Source organism: Carassius carassius, chromosome 28 (genome assembly GCF_963082965.1).
Source record: "Carassius carassius chromosome 28, fCarCar2.1, whole genome shotgun sequence".
In the NCBI taxonomy this organism is placed as follows: Eukaryota; Metazoa; Chordata; class Actinopteri; order Cypriniformes; family Cyprinidae; genus Carassius; species Carassius carassius.
The window spans coordinates 13097552-13121614 of record NC_081782.1 but is presented as its reverse complement, the minus strand read 5'-3'; the positions used below and the strand labels follow the sequence as shown (position 1 = coordinate 13121614).

The 24063-nt window shown below is 36.2% G+C and overlaps 3 protein-coding genes across 4 annotated transcripts; 1 reads left to right on the top strand and 2 right to left on the bottom strand.

Moving 5' to 3' along the window:
• Nucleotides 1-1167: 1167 nt before the first annotated feature.
• On the top strand, nucleotides 1168-12491 carry klc3 (kinesin light chain 3). 2 transcript variants are annotated; one of them, XM_059514447.1, is made up of 14 exons: nucleotides 1168-1406; nucleotides 2861-2893; nucleotides 3908-4133; nucleotides 4219-4449; nucleotides 6896-6971; nucleotides 7265-7490; nucleotides 7583-7670; nucleotides 7816-7917; nucleotides 10125-10298; nucleotides 10404-10503; nucleotides 10614-10663; nucleotides 10743-10873; nucleotides 10962-11028; nucleotides 11533-12491. In XM_059514447.1, the coding sequence occupies exons 3-14, from the start codon at nucleotides 3924-3926 to the stop codon at nucleotides 11617-11619; spliced, it is 1542 nt and encodes a 513-aa protein (XP_059370430.1). In that variant the 5' UTR covers nucleotides 1168-1406; nucleotides 2861-2893; nucleotides 3908-3923; the 3' UTR covers nucleotides 11620-12491. The 2 variants fall into 2 exon arrangements, with proteins under 2 accessions (XP_059370430.1, XP_059370431.1); XM_059514448.1 differs by lacking the exon at nucleotides 2861-2893 and having other exon boundaries at nucleotides 1168-1396.
• A 992-nt stretch (nucleotides 12492-13483) lies between these two features.
• Nucleotides 13484-20656, bottom strand: ercc2 (excision repair cross-complementation group 2). The gene is made up of 23 exons (XM_059514429.1): nucleotides 20499-20656; nucleotides 20276-20375; nucleotides 19688-19765; nucleotides 19523-19585; nucleotides 19274-19387; nucleotides 19063-19179; nucleotides 18235-18351; nucleotides 18024-18147; nucleotides 17841-17937; nucleotides 17609-17742; nucleotides 17048-17216; nucleotides 16813-16931; nucleotides 16380-16449; nucleotides 16203-16272; nucleotides 15736-15837; nucleotides 15349-15412; nucleotides 15136-15257; nucleotides 14947-15039; nucleotides 14756-14828; nucleotides 14284-14354; nucleotides 14034-14177; nucleotides 13827-13970; nucleotides 13484-13662 (listed from the first exon to the last, which is right to left on the bottom strand). The coding sequence occupies exons 1-23, from the start codon at nucleotides 20501-20503 to the stop codon at nucleotides 13570-13572; spliced, it is 2283 nt and encodes a 760-aa protein (XP_059370412.1). The 5' UTR covers nucleotides 20504-20656; the 3' UTR covers nucleotides 13484-13569.
• Nucleotides 20657-21726: 1070 nt separating this feature from the next.
• Nucleotides 21727-22778, bottom strand: zgc:154093 (uncharacterized protein LOC777623 homolog). Its single transcript, XM_059513706.1, has one exon. The coding sequence runs from the start codon at nucleotides 22561-22563 to the stop codon at nucleotides 21727-21729; it is 837 nt and encodes a 278-aa protein (XP_059369689.1). The 5' UTR covers nucleotides 22564-22778.
• Nucleotides 22779-24063: the final 1285 nt, after the last annotated feature.

The window sequence follows — 24063 nt, the reverse complement described above, 5'->3', positions numbered from 1 at the left end:
GTTTCACCACGATTCCTTTTTCAGTTGCATTCTGCAACACAACCCTCTCTTTCCTCACTCTCAGTTCTCCGTGCTCTATGTTAAACCAAAGACGATTCCTAGATGCATCCTGATCTGTATAGTTCCTATCGTTAAGTTAAGCCTGTCTGATGGGTCCGAAGCTAATGCTGCTTATTTTACACACCCAGACAGCACCCCCACCCTCTTACCCTAACTCACCCTAAGCAGCTTTATTGAAACTATGCCAATGTGGTGCACAGAGAGACTCCTTCATATGCATGTCCAATATAGATACTGCGTCGAATTATCTGATGTAACAGATTTACATTTACTTTGCATTTGCAGCAAATAATGTGTAATGTTTTTGTTGCCAAGCATTGATAAAAGAAGCAGCTTGTCATCATAATTATATGTGCACAATGTCCTAAAATGCTGTCTAGGTAGGCAACTCTTATTTTCTATTCTGTTTTCATGATAAAAGTGGGTTTTCTCACTAATGCTGTCATTAGTGTAGCAGTCAAGTCATTGCAGTTCAGCATGTCTTAAAATATGAGGCTTTTCAATCATAACTGAAATATTTAGAAAAACCCACTTATTAATAATAATCACTGAAAATTTATTCATGAATTAATTAATTAATTACTAAAATAAATCTAAATAAAAATGCTGTGCCAATGTTTCCACCAGACTATTATGGGATGGTATATTGGTGCCTGTACTTTTTAGTGTAAAATGTACTTCTCTATCATGATAATACAGGCGGTAAGATAGAAATGCACATAAAGAGTTCATGTTAATTCTAAGATGTCCATAAAACCTGGGCGGAAAACAACACGACACTAAAATAATCAACTAAATAATGTACATTACTAATAACAATATTAACTAACTATCTCGTTAAAATATAATTCTGTAATTTTCCTGTTTTTCAGCATAAATTATATGGTAATTCTGAGTTTTTACTTACAAAAATGTGAGTATCTTATGGTAAAATTACATGCAATGCTTTCTCAAACCATTTACAGTCTTTTTAAGGAGCTGCATTAGACGATAAGGCCTACTTTTTTCTAAATTTGAGCCAATTTAATTTATTAAGAATAAACTGCATTTTAATTAAGGAGTTCAGGTGCAAAAGACGTGGTAACGCTCCTTCAGGCGCAGTTCTGAGCTGCGGCAGGTAGGTGGCCTGTGCTCGCGCAGTCGCAGTGAATGAACGGACGGATCAGGCAAGCGCTGCTAATTCAACAACAGGTGAATGAATGACCGCCACCGAGGCTCTGCTGGGCTGTTACATCCATTATTCGCGACCACATCAAGCAAATAAAGATGTGATTTGGACTGTTTTAGTCGGAGTTGTCTGGCTGTAAGTTGGGACGCGTCGTGGCCACTTGTCCGAGTTACTCCAGGTAAATAAATATTAGCTGTTGACACTCACTGGCCAACATACTCTTTATATGACCTGGGAGAATATAAAACTTTACAATACGGTTTAATAGACTATTACACTCTCGTTTGTTGTCACGGTTTGTTTCTCCTGACTTAGACTTCGTGACATCTGTTAATCTGGTCGACACGTTTAACTATTCTCGTCACTAAATCACTTTTGAAGAGGTCTAACGTTACCCGTGATAAAGTGTCATTGTTTGTTTATTATAGGAGATATTCATTCATTTTAGGTTGTCCAGCTTAATCGTCGCAATGTATATTTTATTCACACGGGTTTGTTTATTTTCGTGATATCTAAAAATACCTTTCCTGTATATAGCTCTTCTATATATTTATCTCTTATATTTATCTGTATTTTTCTCTGTACTAAAAACACTTCTTTGTTTGCACAACACGTGTCTGGAAATAGACCATTCAGCATCATGAGAGAATTAACACTTACGATTCAACTGACAGAAGAAAAAGATGACATCTTTGTCATTATTTACTTACTCTCGTGTCAACCCAATCCTCCAAATGTGTACGACCTTCTTTTCCAAGTTTGTGGATTTTAGGTGCCATTCTTGTCAATATACTGACAGTAAACAATGATTGACAGCTGTCCAAACAGAATGTTACTCTTGCTGTTCTGTACTCCAAAGTCTTCTAAAGACATACAATAAATTTTTTAACAAACAGACCTATTCACTGAAATTTTGAATTAGAAGATTTGGAATATAGCACACTAGTCATATGAACACATTTATGACACTTGAATGGTGAATCCTTCAAGTGTTGAACTGGATTCATTACACAGGGTATTCAGTGTAATTTTATACAGATCAGATCTGAAATGCTTTTCAACAGCTACAGCCAAAATGGAAAAAAATAATTTGTTACAAGTAAAAAAAAAAAACATGCAAGTTAGCCGTTGGTCCCCTCCACCCTTTAAGTATGCCAAACTGGTACCTAATGCATGTATCATTGTTTTGTTATTTTCTCAATTAATGAAGCTTAAACCCATATATCCGTGTTGATGACCTCATCGGTCTGGTGTAAACATTAGCTCAGTCCTTTACCTCCCCAGAGAGATCTCTGTTCCTACCTGTAAACCGATTCTTACCTAGCAACCCTTCTGCTTGTTTTCATGGGTTTGGCAAGCTTCTAGCTTCTGAGTCTATGCTCTTATTATCTAAAATACGACGCAATGTACTGTATTAATATAAAGTAATTTTCTGATTTTATTTTTTACAGGTGTTTTTCATTGCACTGTTTTATAGTTATTTCTGTAAAAAATTATGGATTTTGTCTTGGCAGACAATTACCAATACATATTTTGCCAGTGTTTAATTGTTGTATTCTGTGTTGTATTCTATGGTGCTTCCTAAAAAACATATATCCCTTCTTTATTATGAAGATTTTTCTTTCTTTGCAGCCGAAGGAGATCTTGCTTTTAGTGTGAATTAAGGTTAGTTTCTGATATTCTAAATTGAGTGTGATATAATTTTACCTGTAACCCTTTTCTGTTTGTGTGGAGTTTGTCTATACATTTTCCTGACAATATTCTTCCTGAAATATCACCTATGATGTTTCTTGACACTGTGCATTTATTATGCCACCCACATTAACAACAATGACCGTGTAGGTTTATGTAGCCAAAGTCTAGCAGAACTTGCTCTGCAAGTATTATTTGAATGCTCAGACTGCTATATGCTGCACATAGCATTTTAAAAACTATAAAATATGGAGAAATAAAAAGAATGGTATTATAGAAATAAACTATAAAAGTGGTTCTTTAAACTTTTGTGACACAGAAGCAACATATAAAATACACCCATTTATACTGACTGTTTGAAAAAAAGACATCAAGACACAAACCACTTTCCATTTAATATATCTGCTTAAATCCAGACTATTTTAGCAGTTTATAAAAGTTTATATTTACATTCTGATCTGTTATTTACCTTTAGATATTTGAACCGTAATATTGTGAGATATCATTCAATTTAAAATGAGTGTTTTCCATTTGAATATAATTTAAAAAGTAATTTATTCCTGTGATGCCAGTAGTCTTCAACGTCACAGGATCCTTCAGAAATCATTTTAAAATGTTGATTTGGTGCTCAAGAAACATTTCTTATTATTATCAATGTTAAAAACATTGTTGTGTAGCTTTATATATTTGTGAAATATGTGATACATTGTTTCATGATACTTTAAAATAGGAAGTTTAAAAGAACAGCATTCTCACTTTTGATCAGTTTATTGCAAAAATACCCTTTCGTTGTGAACTATATGTCAGTTTTTCACTTTAAATAATCATTTGCATCATCAAAACAGATACTCAATATAGTAACCCATAAAACGTGTGATTTGTTATAATGCACTCCTGCATGCTACTATATGTCAAAAATTCCCTAGAGTCCTGGTCAATTTGCACACTAAATGCACGTTAGTACCAAATGTGTATTTTCCTCCCTAGGGTCCGAGTGTCAGACATGTTGTCAGGGGAGGAAATCTTATGCAGCACCCAGCAGGTGATCGCAGGGCTGGAGGCTCTGCGTGGAGAGAACCGCACGCTGCTGGACAGCCTGCAGGAAACACTTCAGAGCCAGACGCCCAGCGAGAGCGCTAGCCTGGAGCAGGAGAAGACCAACATCATTTTAGAGTCTTTGGAGAGGATTGAACTGGGCCTAGGAGAGGCGCAAGTAAGCGACGCAGTCAACTTCATTCACTTTCTGTCTCATTAAGAGCCTTTCCACACACCCTAGCTGTCTTTTCCCACTCATCCAGGTGATGATGGCGCTGTCAGCACACCTGGACTCTTTGGAAGCAGAAAAGCAGAAGTTGCGTGCTCAGGTGCGGAGGTTGTGCCAGGAGAACCAGTGGCTGAGGGACGAGCTGGCCCGGGCCCAGCAACAGCTACAGGAGCGGGAACAGGAAGTGGTTACTTTAGAGGAGCAGAACAGACATCTGCAGTTCATGAGCAGCATCCGCAAGTACGACCACGAAGAGTCGCCTATGGTAAGGGTTCATCTTGAATAAATTCAGGTGTATAGGCTAAACGTTTGTACAAGACTAGCTCTGTGGATATGGGTTTTTGTTTGTTTGTTTTTAATAAGAAAATGGCAATGAGTTAAATCACCCCTTAGTCTGGATAACCATTGGGGGCGCCACAGATGCTCTAGCCACCAGCTCCGTCCATTCCTCGCTCTTCTCAACTTTTCTCAAGGTCTTGTTTTGCCATCTCTTTCTCTGCCTGCCTCTCTTCCTCTCTCCTGGCACTGTGCCCCTGCAGGACTGTCTTCGCAAGTCCTGAAAACCTAATTAAATGGCCATACAACTTCAGCTTCTGTTTTTTCACCACTGTCAGGAGGTCATCATATGGCACAATGGCCCTCCGAATTTTGTCACGTACTTCTTCATTAAAGATGTGATCTCTGTAGGAGATGCAGATGAGTTTTCTGAAGCATCTGACCTCCATGATCTGTACTTTCCTTTCCAGTTCAGCTGTAAGTGTCCAAGTCTCACAGGCATATATAAATATGGACATGACTAGGGAGCGCATCAGTCTGATCTTTGAGCTGAGGGCTTGTCTTACTCCAGCTGTGGTTCTGAACCAGTCCCCTATGTTACTGTTGAAGTAAGGTTTTTTTATCATTTTGTTCAGGTTGGCATTGATGTTGTACTGCCTCAAGGTGGCCCATAGTGCTGCGTGCCATACTCTGTCGAACGCCTTTTTGAAGTCCATAAAAATGTTGTAAAGCCTTTGCTTTGTGTTGGTCAGGTCTTTCAACAGCTGGTATGCTTGAACAATTAAATGCACACATTTAAATTATATTTGACAAAATTACATATTGATTGGAAACATATTCTACTCACAACTGATATTAACTGAATTTTCTTTAATTTATCTCGTATTTAATCTCATATTATTTTTTACTGCAGTTATTTCTGATTAATAATTTTAAATATATATATTTTTTGTGCAAATAGGACAATCACAATTTGTGTAAGATCTATATAACATCTCTTCCATCTTCTTTTGACCCTCTAACTCTAGCACTCTCTATTCTAATTCTATTCTTAAAAAAACTTGCACTCTATTCATTTACCACTTGTTTTCTTAAAAAAAAAACACTAGCTTTTCATATATTTTAGTATTCTGTCTATTTGGTTTCTTTTAGGGATGGGACGGTATGAAAATTTAATATCACGATTATAGTGACTAAAATTATCACGATTATCAATATTATCACGGTTTTGTTGAAACGAGATGAAAGTGTTCAAAAATAGTTGATGCTCACACTGAAAACATTTCAGCAAGTTTTATATTTAATAATCAACAAACAACTAATAAAACAAGCAACTCTATGCACTTAATTTAAAGAAAGATTAAATTCTGTGGCATTTCCTTCCTTACAATGAAAAGTGTAGAAGCATAGAAAAGCATAGAAAAGTCACTGACTTTCGCCATTCCTTCTCGAAAAAAAACAAAAAAAACATTGTGCGCTGCGCTTGCGTCAGACTGTTGCTGGCTGGACATGATTTAATAGTGAGTTATTAAAACCGCGATAATCAAACACGGTTTTAATGATAATTCATTTTTAAACGATATTACTAACCTTCAGCACATTTTATCACGGTTATCAATAAAACCGGTTATCGTCCCATCCCTAGTTTCTTTTTATTTATTATATAATTAACAAAAGAAAATTAGGTCTCTAACACTAACTTGCTCTATTCTTTTTTCTATTGTTTTCTTCTTTATTCATTATATAATAATAATAAAAACCTTGCTACGTTTAGTGCATTAAGCTAACGGAGACTTGTTATAGCACTTGGTATATCATTGCTCTTTTGTTGGTTTTGATTGCTTCCAATGTCCTCATTTGTAAGTCGCTTTGGATAAAAACGTATGCTAAATGTAAATGGAATGTAATGTAAATTATATTTATTTGTATAGTTATGTTTATTTTATTTTTTGTTTGGATTATCATAGTTTTAAACAATGAAATGCATATTTTCATGATGAATTTTCACACTTGAAACAAGGCTAAAACAATGACATTTATACAAAATGGCTTTTGATAAGAAGGAAAAATAAATGCAAGGCATGACATAAAGTCAGTCTGACCTTCATATAACAAGAAAAAAAGTGCCAAAAGTAAAAAAAATTTATAAAATAAAATAAAAACACCCACCTTTTTGACTTGAAGGCCCCCCACTGACCACAATATAAATAAAGATATTTCCGCATTTCTACAGTAATTATGCCAAAGATGCTTGATTTCAAGCTTTTTTTTTAATTAACAAAATCTAGGAGTATTAATATATAAAATTAGCCATGATTTATTAGATTAATCATGAATCACTTTGTGATTTCAAAAGCTGTATAACTGGGCACCACTGGTCTTCAAAATATTAAGTCGTAAACTCATGACATGCTCATGCTGTTTGTTTCTTACAGGAGGATAAAGATTCTACTTCAGGGAAGGGGTCCCTTGATGATCTCTTTCCTTCTGAAGAAGAGGAGCAATCACACAGTACGACACTCCTCACAGACCACGGCTGTTCCTCTACATGTTTGTTTACTGAGTTTTTACCATGTCAGCTGTAAGAGCAAGCAAGGGTTTGGTTTAGGACAGTGTTAAGTTTCAACCACAGTAAGGATTTACTAGAACCAAAACTAGAATTTTAACTTTTTAAAAGATTATCTTGATATGTTTTATTGAGGTCAGGAAATTGAGAAATGCGACAAGATTGAACTCATGATCACCACAGCTCAATCTATCGGAGCATGTATGCATGTGTCTCAGCTCTTCTCTTGTATTTGCAGTGTCTCAGCCACACAGTGGTGCTGCCGCTGCTGCCCAGCAGGGAGGATATGAGATCCCTGCCCGCCTCCGAACTCTCCACAACCTGGTGATCCAGTACGCCTCTCAGGGCCGCTATGAGGTGGCCGTGCCGCTCTGCAAGCAAGCTCTGGAGGACCTGGAGAAATCGTCAGGCCACAGCCATCCTGATGTTGCTACCATGCTCAATATCCTGGCTTTAGTGTACAGGTCACACATTTATTTAACCTTAAGTGTAAATATAATTAGTAATTTGTATTGCATTATAATTTTATTAAATCCATTAATACTATGCGTTACAGGGATCAAAACAAATACAAGGAAGCGGCCAATCTCCTGAATGATGCGTTGGCTATCCGTGAGAAGACACTAGGCATGGACCATCCAGCGGTATGTACTGTTTGAGGATGGAATGCGTTACTGTTGTAGTTTGCTTTGCTCTTTTCTTCCTTTTTGTATTTCACTGAAAAGCCAATAGTCACATATGCAATCTAAATACATCAGGTCCCTCTCTTATTTATGTTTGTGTTTGTAGGTGGCAGCTACTCTGAATAATCTGGCTGTGTTGTATGGTAAAAGAGGGAAGTATAAAGAGGCAGAGCCGCTGTGTAAAAGAGCTCTGGAGATCAGAGAAAAGGTACTGACATGAAAAGAGTGAATGGTTTTCCCACCTGTCTTTTCTATAACAACTGTCAGATCAGATCAACTTACCTGTACACTACTGTTCAAAAGGTTTTTTTTTTTAAAGAAAGTAATTTCATTTACTAAGGATGCATTAAATTGATCAAAGGCTTTTACATTACATATGTTCTTATAAAGAAAGTAGAGTATTGGGTTTGCAGTGCAAAAGGTTGTGGGTTCGATTCCCAGGGAACACACATACTGGTAAAAAAAAAAATGTATACCCTGAATGCACTGTAAGTTGCTTTGGATAAAAGCGTCTGTTAAATGCATAAATGTAACTGGAAACAGGGCTGTTTCTAGCCAATTTGATGCCAGATTAGCATATATATATATATATATATATATATATATATATATATATATACAGTACAGACCAAAGGTTTGGACACACCTTCTCATTCAAAGAGTTTTCTTTATTTTCATGACTATGAAAATTGTAGAGTCACACTGAAGGCATCAAGGGCTATTTGACCAAGAAGGAGAGTGATGGGGTGCTGCGCCAGATGACCTGGCCTCCACAGTCACCGGACCTGAACCCAATCGAGATGGTTTAGGGGTGAGCTGGACCGCAGACAGAAGGCAAAAGGGCCAACAAGTGCTAAGCATCTCTCGGGGAACTCCTTCAAGACTGTTCGAAGACCATTTCAGGTGACTACCTCTTGAAGCTCATCAAGAGAATACCAAGAGTGTGCAAAGCAGTAATCAAAGCAAAAGGTGGCTACTTTGAAGAACCTAGAATATGACATATTTTCAGTTGTTTCACACTTTTTTGTTATGTATATAATTCCATATATAATTCCACATGTGTTAATTCATAGTTTTGATGCCTTCAGTGTGACTCTACAATTTTCATAGTCATGAAAATAAAGAAAACTCTTTTAATGAGAAGGTGTGTCCAAACGTTTGGTCTGTACTGTATATATATATATATATATATATATATATATATATATATATTCTTTTCAGACACCAATTTCTTGTCACATTCAAATTGGTTTTCCTAGTAACAACACTAATTTGTGGAGATTCAGCTTATTGTGAGTTCCACATATCTAAATGCATTATTTGTAAATTGTCTGTTAAGATAAATATTTTGCACAATTTATTAGCTGTAATATCATTGTGATGCCACTAGATGCCTGTATAGCCCTTTGTAACAATCCCTAGTATCTAAAACATCGAACATAATTTACACATAAATCACACATAAATACATTTTATTACATTTGGATTTGGAGACATGTTTAGATATTATTAATAGCTACTTTTTGTATTTATCTGTTTTTTGTAGTTTCAATTGTTTTGTTGTTGTTGCTTGAAACGTTGATTTAAAGTGTCAGTTATTGCATTATTATTTCAGTCAACCCTATAAATACCTTTGTTACCCCAAACTACATATAAAAGCCTGATCAGTGGCATAAAAGTAAACAATGCAGCTACTTAATCCTTTGCTACTCATTAACGCGTGAACTTCCACTTTTAATAATGTGACACTCTGCCCTCTATGTGAATGACGCTGTTCCCATTAAGTACTGTTAGAAGTGATTTAACTGATTCAGCATTTCGACACCTCCGTAAGGATGCATTAAACTCGACAAAGCAGTTTAATAAAGGATCTATTGATCTTATGAATTAGAGAATTTTCCTATACCAATATTTTTTAATTGGCTGTTAAAGTTTATATGGGAATATTACATGACATACTGATCCTTTAACAATGCATTGGCGCAAAAACGTGCACCTTTTGAACAAATTTTGCAACAAGATTTATCAACTGCCACAAATACTGCCTATACAAAATACTGATTATGTGCACTTTATTGTACTCTACCAATATTTTAAATTAGCCTTTGAACTTAGCTTTATTGCATGGCAAAAAAAAAGCCTTGTCTTAATGGCATTGATGAGCGCTCCAAATGCAAACTTTGCACGCAACAATCAGGAAGCAATTACCAACGCTCTGCTCTAATGGCCAACTGACGTTAGGGGGTCCAGTGGCTGGTGGCACCCTAGCTCGCCTGTCTAGCTCGCCAGTGCCTAGAAACAGCACTGAATGGAAAAGTCATGGAGGCTTTAAATATTGTTGAGGCCTTGGAGTCAAAAAGGTTGAGAACCACTGGTCTAGATTTAAATATCTTGCCTATCTTTGTCTGTTGACAGGTGCTTGGGACAGATCACCCTGATGTAGCCAAGCAGCTGAATAACTTGGCCCTCCTATGCCAGAACCAGGGCAAATACCAGGAGGTGGAGCAGTACTATGAACGTGCGCTGCATATTTACCAGAGCCAGCTGGGTCCAGACGATGCCAACGTAGCCAAGACCAAGAACAACCTGGTCAGGATAGGAAATGAGTATCTTGTCAAATGCTAGTGTTTTTTAATAATGGTAGCAGTAGTATATTATGCATGTTATATAATATATCATTCATTTGCCCTTCAGGCCTCCTGTTATCTCAAGCAGGGCAAATACAGGCAAGCTGAGGCTCTTTATAAAGAGATTCTGACTCGTGCTCATGAAATGGAGTTTGGCTCAGTGGAGGGTAAAATCAATTTTACTTCTGCCTTCAGAGGAATTTTTATACACCGTAGTTTAATCTGATAAGCATACTTTCCCAATAGTAAATTAATATTTTCACATGTGTATATATAGGGGACGGCCGGCCGGTTTGGATACATGCAGAGGAGGGAAGCTCTAGACAGGTATGTTTTCAGTCCAAATATGCATGTTCTATTAGGAGAAATATCTATTTAATGTACTTTGTCATTTGTGTGTGTGTAGGATGGTCTGGGAAGTCTGAAGCGCAGTGGGTCATTCACCAAGCTCCGGGAATCTATAAGACGAAGCAGTGAGAAGCTTGTTCGGAAACTGAAAGGAGTTGGAACACAGGAAACAGCCCCTCGAGCTGCTGGGTAATGATATACTGCTTCTTGTTCAGCTCTCATCACTTTTTATGTAGAAGAGAGCAGTATTTTTAACTACTCATTTATTTTTAAACAGGATGAAAAGAGCCAATTCTCTAAATGTGCTTAATGTGGGTCTCAAAGAAAGTCAAGAGGCTGCTATGGTAAGTGTTGGGTCTTTGCTTTCAAATTTGCACAAATATCTTATATTCACTAAGACTGCATTTATTTGAGCAAGTATTTGATCATTTATTTTGATACAATAAAATGTAATATTGTAAAATGTTTTCTATTTTAAAATGTAATTTATTCCTGTGATGTCAAAGCTTAATTTTCAGCATCATTACTCCAGTCTTCAGTGTCACATGATCCTTCAGATATCATTCTAATATGCTGATTTTTTATTATTGAAAACAGTTGTGTTGCTATATATTTCAGGTGGAGACTGATATATTTTTTCAGGATTCTTTGATCAAAAGATTACTACAAAAAGATTACTATGTCAAAAAAATGCTGTTCTTTTTATCTTTATATCAATCAGTTTAATGTATAATTGCTGAATAAAAGTATTTTCTTTTAAAAATTATTTCTTACAGTAATCAGGAATTAGTTAACAGATGGTGATTGAGAATGTTTATTGGATAATCAAAGTCTATTTTGTCTTTCAGAATCCCAATAGGCTGACAGATGCACGGGGTCTGAGTTCAAGCACGCAGAGTTTAGCACGCCGTGCGTCTCTGAGCGGTGACAGCTAACTTTCAGACATGTCAAATGACATCAGGAGATGTCAGCCTCACATCTGGCTGGTCTGTAATGACTGCAAAGGTCGTATGTGACAATTAATGCACACACTTCAAAGCAGTCTGTCAAGGGGCTTCTGGAAAAGGAGAGCACACTTTGGCTTTACAAAAAAAACATTTTGCACTGTAAAATCTGTTCAGTCTACAATTTTTTTAAATAGCCTGTTTTTATATAAAATGTCACAGATGTTGATCATTTATTGCATTTCAAAGATAAGACCATTACCACAGTCTTAGGCAGGGTGCAGTTCTTTTAATAAAAGTGCGATCTCATTTTATTGCTCGGCAGAATTTTGCAAGCAAAATCCAGTTATTTCAATAGGAATCCATGCACTCAGGACTTTTGTGTACTTGGGTTTCACTGTTCAGTTTATTCACACAAATTTGCTACACTGACCAACAGAAAGCCTTTGTTGTGAAAGTCTCTATTTTGTAAGCCTAGGCCCTGCTTAATTTTTCCAAAATTTTACTAATGTGACTACACCTTACCACTGTTTTCTTAGAATATTGTAGCAATGTGTGACCCATTCCATGTCCTCACACTACCATGCAAAAGAATTATAGTATTGGAATTTAATAATTTGCACTTAAGGAATAGTTCACTCAGAAATTTAAATTCTGTCATTAATTACGCACCTCATCAAGACCTGACTAGAAATCATGTTTATATCACGTTTGTAATGGGTTTTGTGTTTATGTCTTGTCGCTCTGGCCAGATAGGGCATCACAGTATGTTAAGGGGCGTAACATTTTCGTCACAAGCTTGAGATATTCATCCAATCACAACGCACTGGTTAGCTGGCCAATCAGAGCACACCTCGCTTTTTAGACCGTAGTGTAAAAATCGACACGTTTTAGAAGGTGGGCATAGAAGTAAAACAATAATGTACAGTATGTGGAATTTTTTTTTTTTTTTTTTACCTTAAACTGCATAAACACATTTCATTACACCAAATAATGTTCATTATAGCAGCATCATACAACCCATTTAAATCAGTCATTTTGACATCAGTGGTTCAACCGCAATGTTATGAAGCTTTGAGAATACTTTTCATGCACAGAGAAAACAAAGATTTTGCAGTAATTAATAGTAATTAATGACAGAATTTTCATTTTTGGGTGAACTATCCCTTTAAATCTTCAAATGGCTTCTAAATGCTCTTAACTCAAATATTCCTAATGAATGGTAATCCATGATCTTACATTCCAAGATGAATTGAAGACAAGCTGGTGTACATACTAATTTGTATATTTCTGAGATAATATCAACCAACTGTGGTACATATTTGTGCCTATAAATATAAGGGACTTTTGGTTTGTCAGTTTCAAGCACATGTACTTTATATTTCTGCATCCTGTGCTGTTGCTTTAGTTTAAGCACTTCCCAACACAATAGGAAGAAGGATTTTCCATGCACAGAATTTCAGGGTACAAGGCTAAAATACAGTATATAACTTGAATCTTGCTAGTGGATGTAGTTACTGAGAGGTTAGCCATTAAATGAGCCGTCATAATCTAAACAGCTGTACATTATATATTCTTGAATCATGTTACATATTCTGTGGGCTTAGGGAGTATATTTATATACTGAAGTTGCTGATAAACCAAATAAAATTGTTCTACCTCTGTTAAAATCAACATGTGTAAAAAGTGTTTTCAGATAATTTGGTGGTTGATGGCTGATAAGGCCCAATCAATAGCTGGTATGCAACTCCTGGTGACCTCCAATAGTTTCCTCTTAATTCAGTGTGCTTGTGTGCCCTCTGCATATGGTTTTGAGACAGCATGTGTCTATTCAAATGGTAAAGACACCACTGGCTAAAGAACAGCATTTATTAATGCTTCTTGTTGTAGAAAACACCATATTAAAGAATACATATATACACATCTCCCAGACCAGAGAGCTTAGGCCTGTTGAGCAATCTGAGCAATTTTCTGAAGCATGTCTTCAGACTGCAGCTGTTCCAGGGTCAGCAGGGACAGACCCAACTGATCCTCCTGCCACACAAACATGACACAAAGACTCTTAATATAACATGAATAAAAACATGCACCTCACAACCTCATCCCTGCAAATGTATCATTGCACTTTTGCTTTTTCGTGTGTGAGAGAGAGAAAAAGAGAGATCATTGAACAGGCTGAGGAAGGTTATTGTGCTTACCCGTCTGAAGGGCTGGGCCATCTGTCGTAGAAAGTGCTTGGCTAACTGCACCGTCTCATCAATGGTCAGATTTAGGCTTCCATCTGTAAGGTGTTCCTGAATCCAGCGGGGCAGCTTTCCTCGCTTATCCGCTCGTGCGTAACGCTGAGGGAAACACATGAATTAACTTAGAAAAAAATTAATGCTACCTTCTCATGGTTTACTTACCTTATCTGCAAAGATCATCAGGCCGTAGTCTGTTTTGCCTCGGATGGCTCTTCCCACACACTGAGCTGCGTGGCGCATTGCATCAAACGTCAGAAAGTCATTTTCACGTATTTGAAACTGATCTCTGAGGTATTCCAACCGTGCCTAATTCAAGCAAACAGGTCAGGATATTCTTATTCATTACAGAATGTATTGGAAATCTTATAAATGAGAAATGTATTCGAGATCAGGGAGAAAAAGCTCTACAGACCTTGAGGATTCGACTTTGGGTGTAAACGTATGGCACTCCAAACATGATAACGGCACGGCCAAAATGATGAACTGGGGTCGAAAAGAAAAACTGATGAACAAATGTTTACACTTAATTGTTTTTAAAGAATTAGCTAATTATAACAAGTTTTCTGCAGGTTTTATAAAAGTAATATTAAGACTTTAGTAAAGAAAATCTTAGAAATTAATGGAAGGGCACACAACGTTTGTTTCTTTTTGTACCTCAAGTAAACTTATCTTGATTTAAGAATGTTTATATGTTTGTACTGGTAAAAAAAGAATAAGAATACAGAGGAATATATTCTTTTTTACATGCAACATTTAATGTCATGACGACTTTCTGCTCCAATTTAAAACTTTTCTAAGGCCTTAAATTATGGCAGGGTGAGTTGAGTCTTAAGACCAGCAGAAAACCTGTATAAAGACAGCTCAAAATTTAAAGTAGTATCAACCAAAGTCAATCCCCTCTGACACTTTCCCTCTTGCCACTGAGAGCAGAATTGCTCCTCTTCCGTTCTCACAGGCCTGAAAGTAAAATACAATAAAAGTGATTAACACAGGGAACCTGAAATAAAGTCAACATTACACAACACGATTACAGAAAATTGGTTTAGGGAGCATTAAAACCCCAATGTTTATTGACCTCTTGATACTTCTCCAGGGCCATGCTGGTCTCAGCTGCATCCTGGGTTTCTATGAAAATGAGCTTGTTTCTTTGGATGTTCTCAAGGATGCCCTACAAATCCAGCAAGAGAATGAGTTGAGAATGAGTTATGATTATCATAACAACAATTTCAGTGATTTGAGAAGGAATCAAGTTGTCTCTTCATACCTGTTCATACCATGAAGCCACAATGTTCTCCATGTAGATGTAACTCGTGAAGAACGCAACGATCCCATCAGGAACGATGGCAGACATTTCCAGCAGGAGGTTTCCATAATTTCGGATCACAGCTATGGGATGCATTTTAAATAAAGAGGTTATCTTTTAACTCCACTAGTGAAATAAAATGATTAATACAAACAAAAACACAAAACAACTTGCCAAAATCTTCTCTGGTCTCAAACTTGGAGGTCATCGCTACTTGATCATTCCCTCTGCCAACAATCTGAAAGTTAGAAAAATATAATAGTTTAAAATAAATGGTTAAAAATACACACACATACATACATACTCAGTTCCCCTTAAGCAGCTTTGGCAGCAAAAATATAAAAAATATTTTTGCTTAAATGGGGGGTTTACAATATAGTATTAGGGCAACAGGGGGCTTCTGAGTCAAAAAGATTGAAAATCACTGATTTAATGTGTTTTTAAAAGATGTCAGCCCAGTATATGTTCATTCGAAACTCTCTATTAAATATGTAAATATTTGCATAATTGCCTTCTTCAAATAGTTAACTACAAAGGGTGGCATTGCGAGTCATAACTCACAAGAGGGCACAAACAGGTTCGTGCCAGTGTCATGGTGAAGGATGCCATAGTGACTGGGTGGAAATCAAGGATACGTGGGTAGATGTCCAGCGGAGAGAGTGTCTATTCAGAGAGAGAATCAAAAATGAGCTCAATCATTGCTAACTCAAAATAGAGAAGCTTCTCAAACAAAAAACTGTAGAACATTTTGTAAATGACATTTGTGTTTTGCAATAACAGTAGAAGTAAAGGCTATAGATGTTGTATAAAAAGGTTCCCCATTTTAAACTAAATTTTGCATATTAAATAACCCTGTCAATAACCCATGTTAAATGCGGCCTGCATGCTTGAAGGTGAAAGTGGAGAGTGTCTTACACAGATGGCATGAGTGCTACAGTGGGATTACAGTGCAGAGATTAGTGAGCAGTGTGTGTGTAATCTAATATTCCTGGAAAGATGGGGAATATGGATTGAGGAGCACATTTTACCCCTGATGTGATGATGACTGATTGAAAGCGCCCAAACACTGGCTTTATGGCAATAGAGGGGTCCATGCAACTGTATAGAAAGAATCCAAAATTAGTGACAAAGCTAATAAACTAAATTAAAAAGATATTTAATAGAAACTGCCTAAGAAACTATTTCTATGAGCAGAATTAATGCACCTGAAGTGAAGAACAGGATTTGCTATTGTTGGCGTTCTATCTTCAAAAGGCTCAATGATGATGGTAAAGCCTAAAAGAGAACGATCACACATAAGAACTCGCTTTTGCAGGAAATAATTAGTAGATTGAGGAGAGTTTGAGATATTAGCAGTGCTAAGGTGTGGTCACATGACTGAAATTTCAGAATTCACGGGTCCAAAAAATAAAAATAAAAAAACAAATAAAGCAGCTTTCTGTTGGTCAATGGGGCAAATCCTTGTTACCACCTTGAACCCATTTCAAAATCTGCTAAGGGAAGCTGCTCACATGCAAAATTCCTAATCATACATTTCTCCTTTGGAATTGCTGGATTTATCCTGTGCAAATTTGCAGAATTACATTTTATGTGACCACAGCTTTATGATGGGAGGAGGGCAGGATGATGCTTTGTTACCTTTGCTGTAGGTGCTGACAAGTGTGGCAAAGTGTGAGATCAAAGTAATGGCTGAGAAGTCAGCAATGTCTGCAATCTCCAGCGTCCTCAGAAGTGAGCGCAGCCGCTCTGCGCAAAATCTGGAAGTGGATTAAATATACATTTAGGCTGGGTGAAAATGCTGCTTCATTACTTAATAATGACCATCAGTACTTCCATTATTGGACGGCAGAAGAAACAGACTCCAAAATCTCACCTCAGGGGTTTACGGTCAATGCAGACCTTCTCATAGATGTCTTTGAGGAACTGAGGGGCACTCTCTTGGACCACGTGATGGATTCGCAATCGTGCCTTCAGGTACTCCAGGAAACGCTTTATAAAGCCCACAAAGTGCTCTGCAGTGCGAATGCTGCCAGGTACAGCCTCTGTAGTGAGAGTCACATATACCAAATACATTTGGATACTTAAGCCACACTTAATGATCTAAAATTGTATGTAGCTATTTAAAGCAAAATTCTCACAAAATAAGTCGGGTATAGTATAGGTTTCAAACCTTAGAACAGACATTGTATTTTTATTTAAATCAACACTAGAAGTATCTGGACATTTCTGGATGTCAAACAGGGAGGATGACTTCATTCATCAGCTAAAAATTTCCGTGGGACGAGTTGGTTGAAAGCCATCACCAAAATGCGTAGTTTAAATTTCGTGAAATATAACATTTGTTTGCAGATGCCACTTGGTTTATATAATGCAAAGACAGACATTTTTGTGTGACTCGCATACTTTAGGGGTTGTTGGAGATGATAAAACTGACCTTGAAGGATTTCATCTGGCAGAACTGGGTTGGACAGATAGATGTCAGTTTCTCTGGCGACATTTGCTTCTTTAAGACCTTCAACTAATCTCCTGTATTCTTCTCTGAGTTTGGCAGCATCTGTTTCCTTAATTCTTTAAAAGAATACAAACAGATGGCCGGAAATTAAAGGCATTACTCATGTATTAATAGATAAGACTAATGAGTTCTCTCCTCCAGTATTTTGTCACACCTGCTAATGGTGTTTTGCAGGGTTTCCACATTAGTCTGACAGCGATCGAGAGTCCTCCTGGTAATGTTGACGCTCATGGAATCAATACACACATTATCTAGAGGGAACAATATCAGGTTAAATATCCAAGATCTGGCCACATGATATGGGTGATCATGACAAGTACTGCAAATTTCTACTCACCGATGTTGTGAGCCTCGTCGAACACAACTACAGATTTCTTTGCAAGCTCTTTCGATACCAGGTCTGCAATTTTGGGATCAAGTAAGTAATGGTAGCTGTACACTACAATGTTTGCGTGAAGAATCTAAAAGAAGAAACGTATGAAAGCATCAACAATCAATTGTGTGCAATAATCAATCAATTGCATATATTAAATCTAGCAAGTACTCACTGCGTAACGCGCCAGGAAGTACGGACACCAGCCTTTTCTACGCCCAAAGTCCTTCAGATCATCCAAGTTATATATACCAGGGGGAATGGGCACCTGTCTCCCTACTGCATCAAATTCCTGCATACAGGCAAATTATTATTTTAATTAGTGCTGTCAAACGATTTAATCACGATTAATCACATACAAAATAAAAGGTTTTGTTTGCATAATATATGTGTGTGTTCTGTGTATATTTATTGTGTATATGTAAATACACACGCATACAGTATATATTTAGAAAATATTTACATGTATATACATGTCTATATTTATAGACATAAATATATTTAATATATAAACATATTTTTCTGAAATATATACATGCATGTGTGTGTATTTATATATACATAACACATATACACAGTACACACACATATTATGTAAACAATTATGGATGCGATCAATCACAATTAATCATTTGACAGCACATATTTTAATATCAGTTAAATAGTATACTTTAAATAGATTTATATTTAAATTAAATGTTTATTAAATGGTTTTATTTTTAATATTTTGATCAAAGACTATGCAAATTGCAATTCGACTACACACACATATACATATATATATATATATATATATATAAATAAAATAACAATAAATATTAATCATTTTAAAACATAAATATTTTTAAATTATTTTAAAATTGTAAAAATTTTCTTCTAATGAACATTATTATTATATACTTCAGAATAAAACACATACAGGGATTCAGGCCTTACACAAATTGTACCAGGATTAGAAAAAAAGGCCAAATGCTACAGCAAATGCTTGAGAAATGCTTCGTACCTCAAAGAACTGGCAGACAGGTTGACTTGGGTTACTTTGATGCTGCGCACGAATATATGATGCTGTCAGACTGTGACACTTTCCATCTACTTCTTTTCCAAAACGCAGGGAGCTCACCTGTAATCACACATTCACTTTCACTTCATGAGTTCACCTACACAAAGAGATTTACTGAAACCACACGCAAATCTGCTCATTTAGCAGCTTCTACCTCAGGATGAATGCACAGGTTTTTCCGTGAAGAAAGTGCAAGTGCAAGGAAGTCATTTTTCACTCCTGTTTGCTTTGCATAATAATCCATTAGTTTCCTTAGCTCCTCCACAACCTGACATGAGAGCAGAGAGGTTTCAGAAAATAAATATTTGATTAAATGATGAAACACATATTTGAAAAGAAATTAAAAAATAAGTCATGAAGTATGCAATGGGTTATAAACATGGATGTAATGTTGAATGAATACCTTCTCTATCTCAGGCACTGTGCGAGAACAGTAGACAAGCTTGGTGACTTCTAAAGGGTAAGCCTGCCAGTGATGAAAATATAAATCACATTATATGCAGTTATCTGACTCTCATTATAATGAACTTTCAAGTTATATAACCCAATCATTCAACCCATCTCTCACCTTCTGGTAAGCAACAATGAGGGAAAGAAGAGAAATTGTTTTTCCTGTTCCTGAAGGCATCTCGAGAACTCCATGACCCTTTGCAAGATCATAAAAATGGGGAGATAGATAGATAGATAGATATATAGATAGATAGATAGATAGTTGTCTCTCAGTTAATAAAAAACTACAAAAACTGCATTCATGATTGACTGATTTAACTTTACTATCCACCAATTTGGAAATTTTCCTAAGGCTTCTCATTAATAATAATAAGAAACACACACACACATACACACAAGTTATACACATAATTAAGATACCAACAACTACTATTCAACATATAAAAAACACAAGTTCTAATTTTCACATGAGATGCTTACACTCAATTCCATTCAACGTTCTAACTGCCATTGGTTTAATTCCAAAATAAATAATAGTGTAACGTTACTGTATAAAGTAACTGAGAGTGCATTTTAAACCCGTTTTAGATTACGTGTTGCACATTACTTTTGGCAAGGAGTGAAAAGTCATATTAACTGCCCTTGATGTTAACATATTAACTTACATGCATGAAGATATTGGCTTAATAAATGGACTATAACACACCTTTGCGTCCAGCGTCCTCTTCAGCTCAAGCATGTACGAGTATTGTTCAGGATAAATGTAGTCATACGGAAAGTAGACTAATAAGCCCTCGATATTCAGCCTAAATGGATGAAAGAGGCATTAGAGCAAAAACATTTGTTTAATAAACAGCGGTTTGGACAATGGCCAATGAATCTGCACATTTGCACTAGTAAATATAATGAAATTTGACAGTTTCACTCACTTCATGTTGGCTAATAGTAATTTGTAACACTGGGGTCTTTCGGGTGGTCAGATTTCAAACATATATATAGCAATAATAGTATGTGTGATATGTATTTTACACAACAGACTTCTATCGAGTTATACAGCACTTTTAATAGCAACAAAAGCTGTCGCATTCAATAGGCGTAAGGTATTTTGGCTCTGTGATTGGTTGTTTGCTTGAAAACCCTCCCCAGTCTGTTATCTTATTGGATGATTCGCATGTCAATTCATCTTTGCAGCGGAAGTACATTGAGTACCGTCGGGGTTAGACCTAAATACTAGAAAAGAAGTCCGGACTAAGCTCTCGCTAAAAAAAAGAGAAAAACATCTGCCATTCTGCCCGACTAGTTGTAATTTTACTACCATCAGATATTTAAGCAATAATAAATAAATTTAAATATTAATAATAATAATAATAATAATAATACATTTCATTTTAGGAAATACCTTAATCAAATTTATACAAATCTATACATGTAAATATATATATATATATATATATATATATATATATATATATATATATATATATATATATATATATATATGTGTATATATATATATATATATATATATATGTGTGTATATATATATATATATATATATATATATATATATATATATATATATATATATATATATATATATATATATATATATATATATATATATATATATATATATATAATACTTATTCCATTCCACAAACAGTCCATTTTAAATAAAACTAGAAAGAAAGAAAGAAAGAAAGAATTGTTTTATTAAAACTGTAGAGGCATGTCTTTTCATATTTTATTTACATGATCCTTTTATTTCATATATTACAATGCTATAAAATACTGAAATATAACATCCCATCAAAGATAAACAAAATATAAAAAAAAAGTGATTTCCTTTGTACTCATAGGCAGGGAGAAGAATCTTAGATCACCTAGAGCTCATATTTTACATATCTGCATAATATTTTTACTCCAGTGGAAGTAAATCAAAACTCCATTTTGGGTCATTACTTGATAATAGTGACCTACATTGACTAAAAATGATACTTTCTGAACTTTATGCAAAATATCTGACATTTTCCATAAAAATTTACTACATAGCCAAAATCACAATTCCTTTCCCTGCAAAGCATATCTTAATAATTAATAGCAAATATAAAAATAAACAAATTGTTGGTGCTTAAATATTTTACATCTCCAGTTAGCCTAGAATGACCAATAACATGGACCACTCTTATAACGGTCCATGATCCTAAGAACATCTTCCAAAATGGACGGTCCCAGGTCCAGGTCCAAACCCATAAGAGACTCCGAGCGTGATATGCTGGGAGAGATAGCGGGAGATTCACAGTGTTCGCTCCGCAGGTCCTCATTACTAAGCCCTGCATCAGAGTCCAGACTCAAGCCTCGTTTTGGCTCCAGCGGACCGCAGCCTTCCGACATGGAGTCATCCGAGGAAGCCTCAGATAAGGAGCCCGTGGAAGGCACCATGTGCGGCAGGACTGCAATGGAGGCGGAGAGAGAGAGGTCACGACAGGGATCCCTGCGCTTCCCAATCCCTTCCTCACACACAGACATGGAGCGCTGCTGCATGGGACTGTGATGGTGATTCTGCTGCTTATGGACAGGGGACGGCTGCTCGTCTAAATGCAGTCGTGGGGGTTTAGGAGGAGGCTGCACAGGAGCGATGAACACTGGCATGGAGATGGTGGTTTTGAGGAGAGAATTGTGTTGTGAATTATGACTGCGATGGTAAGTGTGGCTCTTGCTATTCACATCGCAGATCTCATCCATTCTTTTGTCAATACTGTGAGAACGAGAGCTAGGCGTTTGATTGAGGGTTGGAAGCATATTGAGTTTGCCTTGCAAGAATCCCACATCACCAAACATGTCCCCTTCTCCCTCAGGCCCGACATGGGCACTGTGACGCACATCACCAAGCGGCGGGCTTATCATGTCTCCTGAAAGAACGTCCCGTATTTTCTGCTTCTTGCCTCGCTTTGGTGTGGATGTCTTTAAGTACATGGGTGTCTTGGCTGGCATTCTGTTTCCCAGTATTTTGTGTCAAACGTGTGATGATGTTTTTTGCAGAAATGGAGAGGAACCTAGTCCTCAGTCTGATATTAACTCTTTCATACGTTTGGGTTGGTTTGTCTCCTTTATTTCACTTCTAAATTTCCCGGTGGCTGCTAGAAGCGACGTCCTTTATGTCCGAAACTCTTCAGAAGTTCCTGGAATGTATCATCACAACTGCAGATCTGAGGAACAAACAAAGAGAAGAAAGATTTACACCCTGTGAAACTCAAGAGTGGGGTTACAAAAAAGCTCATATGTTTACTGTGCAATTTCAACGATGAAGAAAGCAACACTGTTTTTCTTCTCCCCAGAGAGGAGAATAAGATGTTTTTTTTCCTCTAGTCTTTGCAGCTACTTACCTATAAATTACAAACCCTCATAAAATTTCAATCTTTCCACGACATGTTGCAGGAATTTATTGGATTTTCTAAAGATATAATAGCTAGGATGTTATTTGCGTGCATGCCTTTATGACAATATTATGAAACTGCCCCAGAACATTATTGGCAGTAGAGAACGAGACTATAAATCCCCACTTCTGTTCTCCTTTGAACTCTAGAAATTAAATTACATCCACACCAACGTGTGTTATTGTATTCAACATTTTAATGTAGTGTGAAGATTGCACAACATTTGGAAACCTTCCCTTCACTGAACAACAGAATAACATGCAGCAAAGATGCATTATTTACATCAAGTGTCCCTGAAATATATAAACATTTATCACTTTTGAATAATGAGATATTATTTTCTCAGTATCACAGCACAGCACAACTGTGAAACCTTACTTTATACATTAGAATAATGATAGATAGATAGATAGATAGATAGATAGATAGATAGATAGATAGATAGATAGATAGATAGATAGATAGATATACAAAAATATATGTTGAATGTTTAAAAGCTGTGTTCTGTAAATGGAGAGAAGAAGTGATTTACATGTCTTATATGACATCTGTCCTCATGACCTTCAGAAAATCACTTGGACTTGTTACACTAACACACTCCTGTTATATAATGGTTAAACACTGTTAGTCCTTGAGATCAGCCAATTCCCGGATTTCCCTTCTAAACCACATGGTGTCATTGCTTTAACATAACTGAGACTTTAGTCTACACCCACCATGGTGTTTCGAAAGTGGGAGGCTTGGTTATTTATCAGTTTATTATTGCTTTTTATTATATTTATTTGAAATTGCATAGTTTTTTTATAACCAAATGAGAGAACAATGTGGATGACTAAAACCTTGATTAAGTATAATAATTAAAGGTTTTTACAGTACACCAAAACCCTGATTTGTCCAATGAAAAAGCCATTGGACAATACAGTTTTAGATGTATATATACGGTAAACAATGTTCTTATCACTATGTCATAATATTCTGTTATATCCATTTAACTTGCAATAATGTCTGTTAATTCTTTTACATTTTAAGAGTTCTGAGGTCGGTTTCCGACACCACA

Bases quoted from the DNA above. Each gene is read 5' to 3' on its own strand.
- klc3 (XM_059514448.1), top strand. From the start codon at position 3,924: ATGTTGTCAGGGGAGGAAATCTTATGCAGCACCCAGCAGGTGATCGCA. The intron at 6,972-7,264 runs GTACGACACTCC...TTGTATTTGCAG, and splicing joins AGAAGAGGAGCAATCACACA to TGTCTCAGCCACACAGTGGT. The intron at 10,874-10,961 runs GTAATGATATAC...ATTTTTAAACAG, and splicing joins ACAGCCCCTCGAGCTGCTGG to GATGAAAAGAGCCAATTCTC.
- ercc2 (XM_059514429.1), bottom strand. The intron at 17,743-17,840 runs GTGTGACAAAAT...ATTCTTTTAAAG, and splicing joins CTGCAAAACACCATTAGCAG to AATTAAGGAAACAGATGCTG. The intron at 13,663-13,826 runs GTAAGCACAATA...TTTGTGTGGCAG, and splicing joins TGGCCCAGCCCTTCAGACGG to GAGGATCAGTTGGGTCTGTC.
- zgc:154093 (XM_059513706.1), bottom strand. From the start codon at position 22,563: ATGCCAGCCAAGACACCCATGTACTTAAAGACATCCACACCAAAGCGA.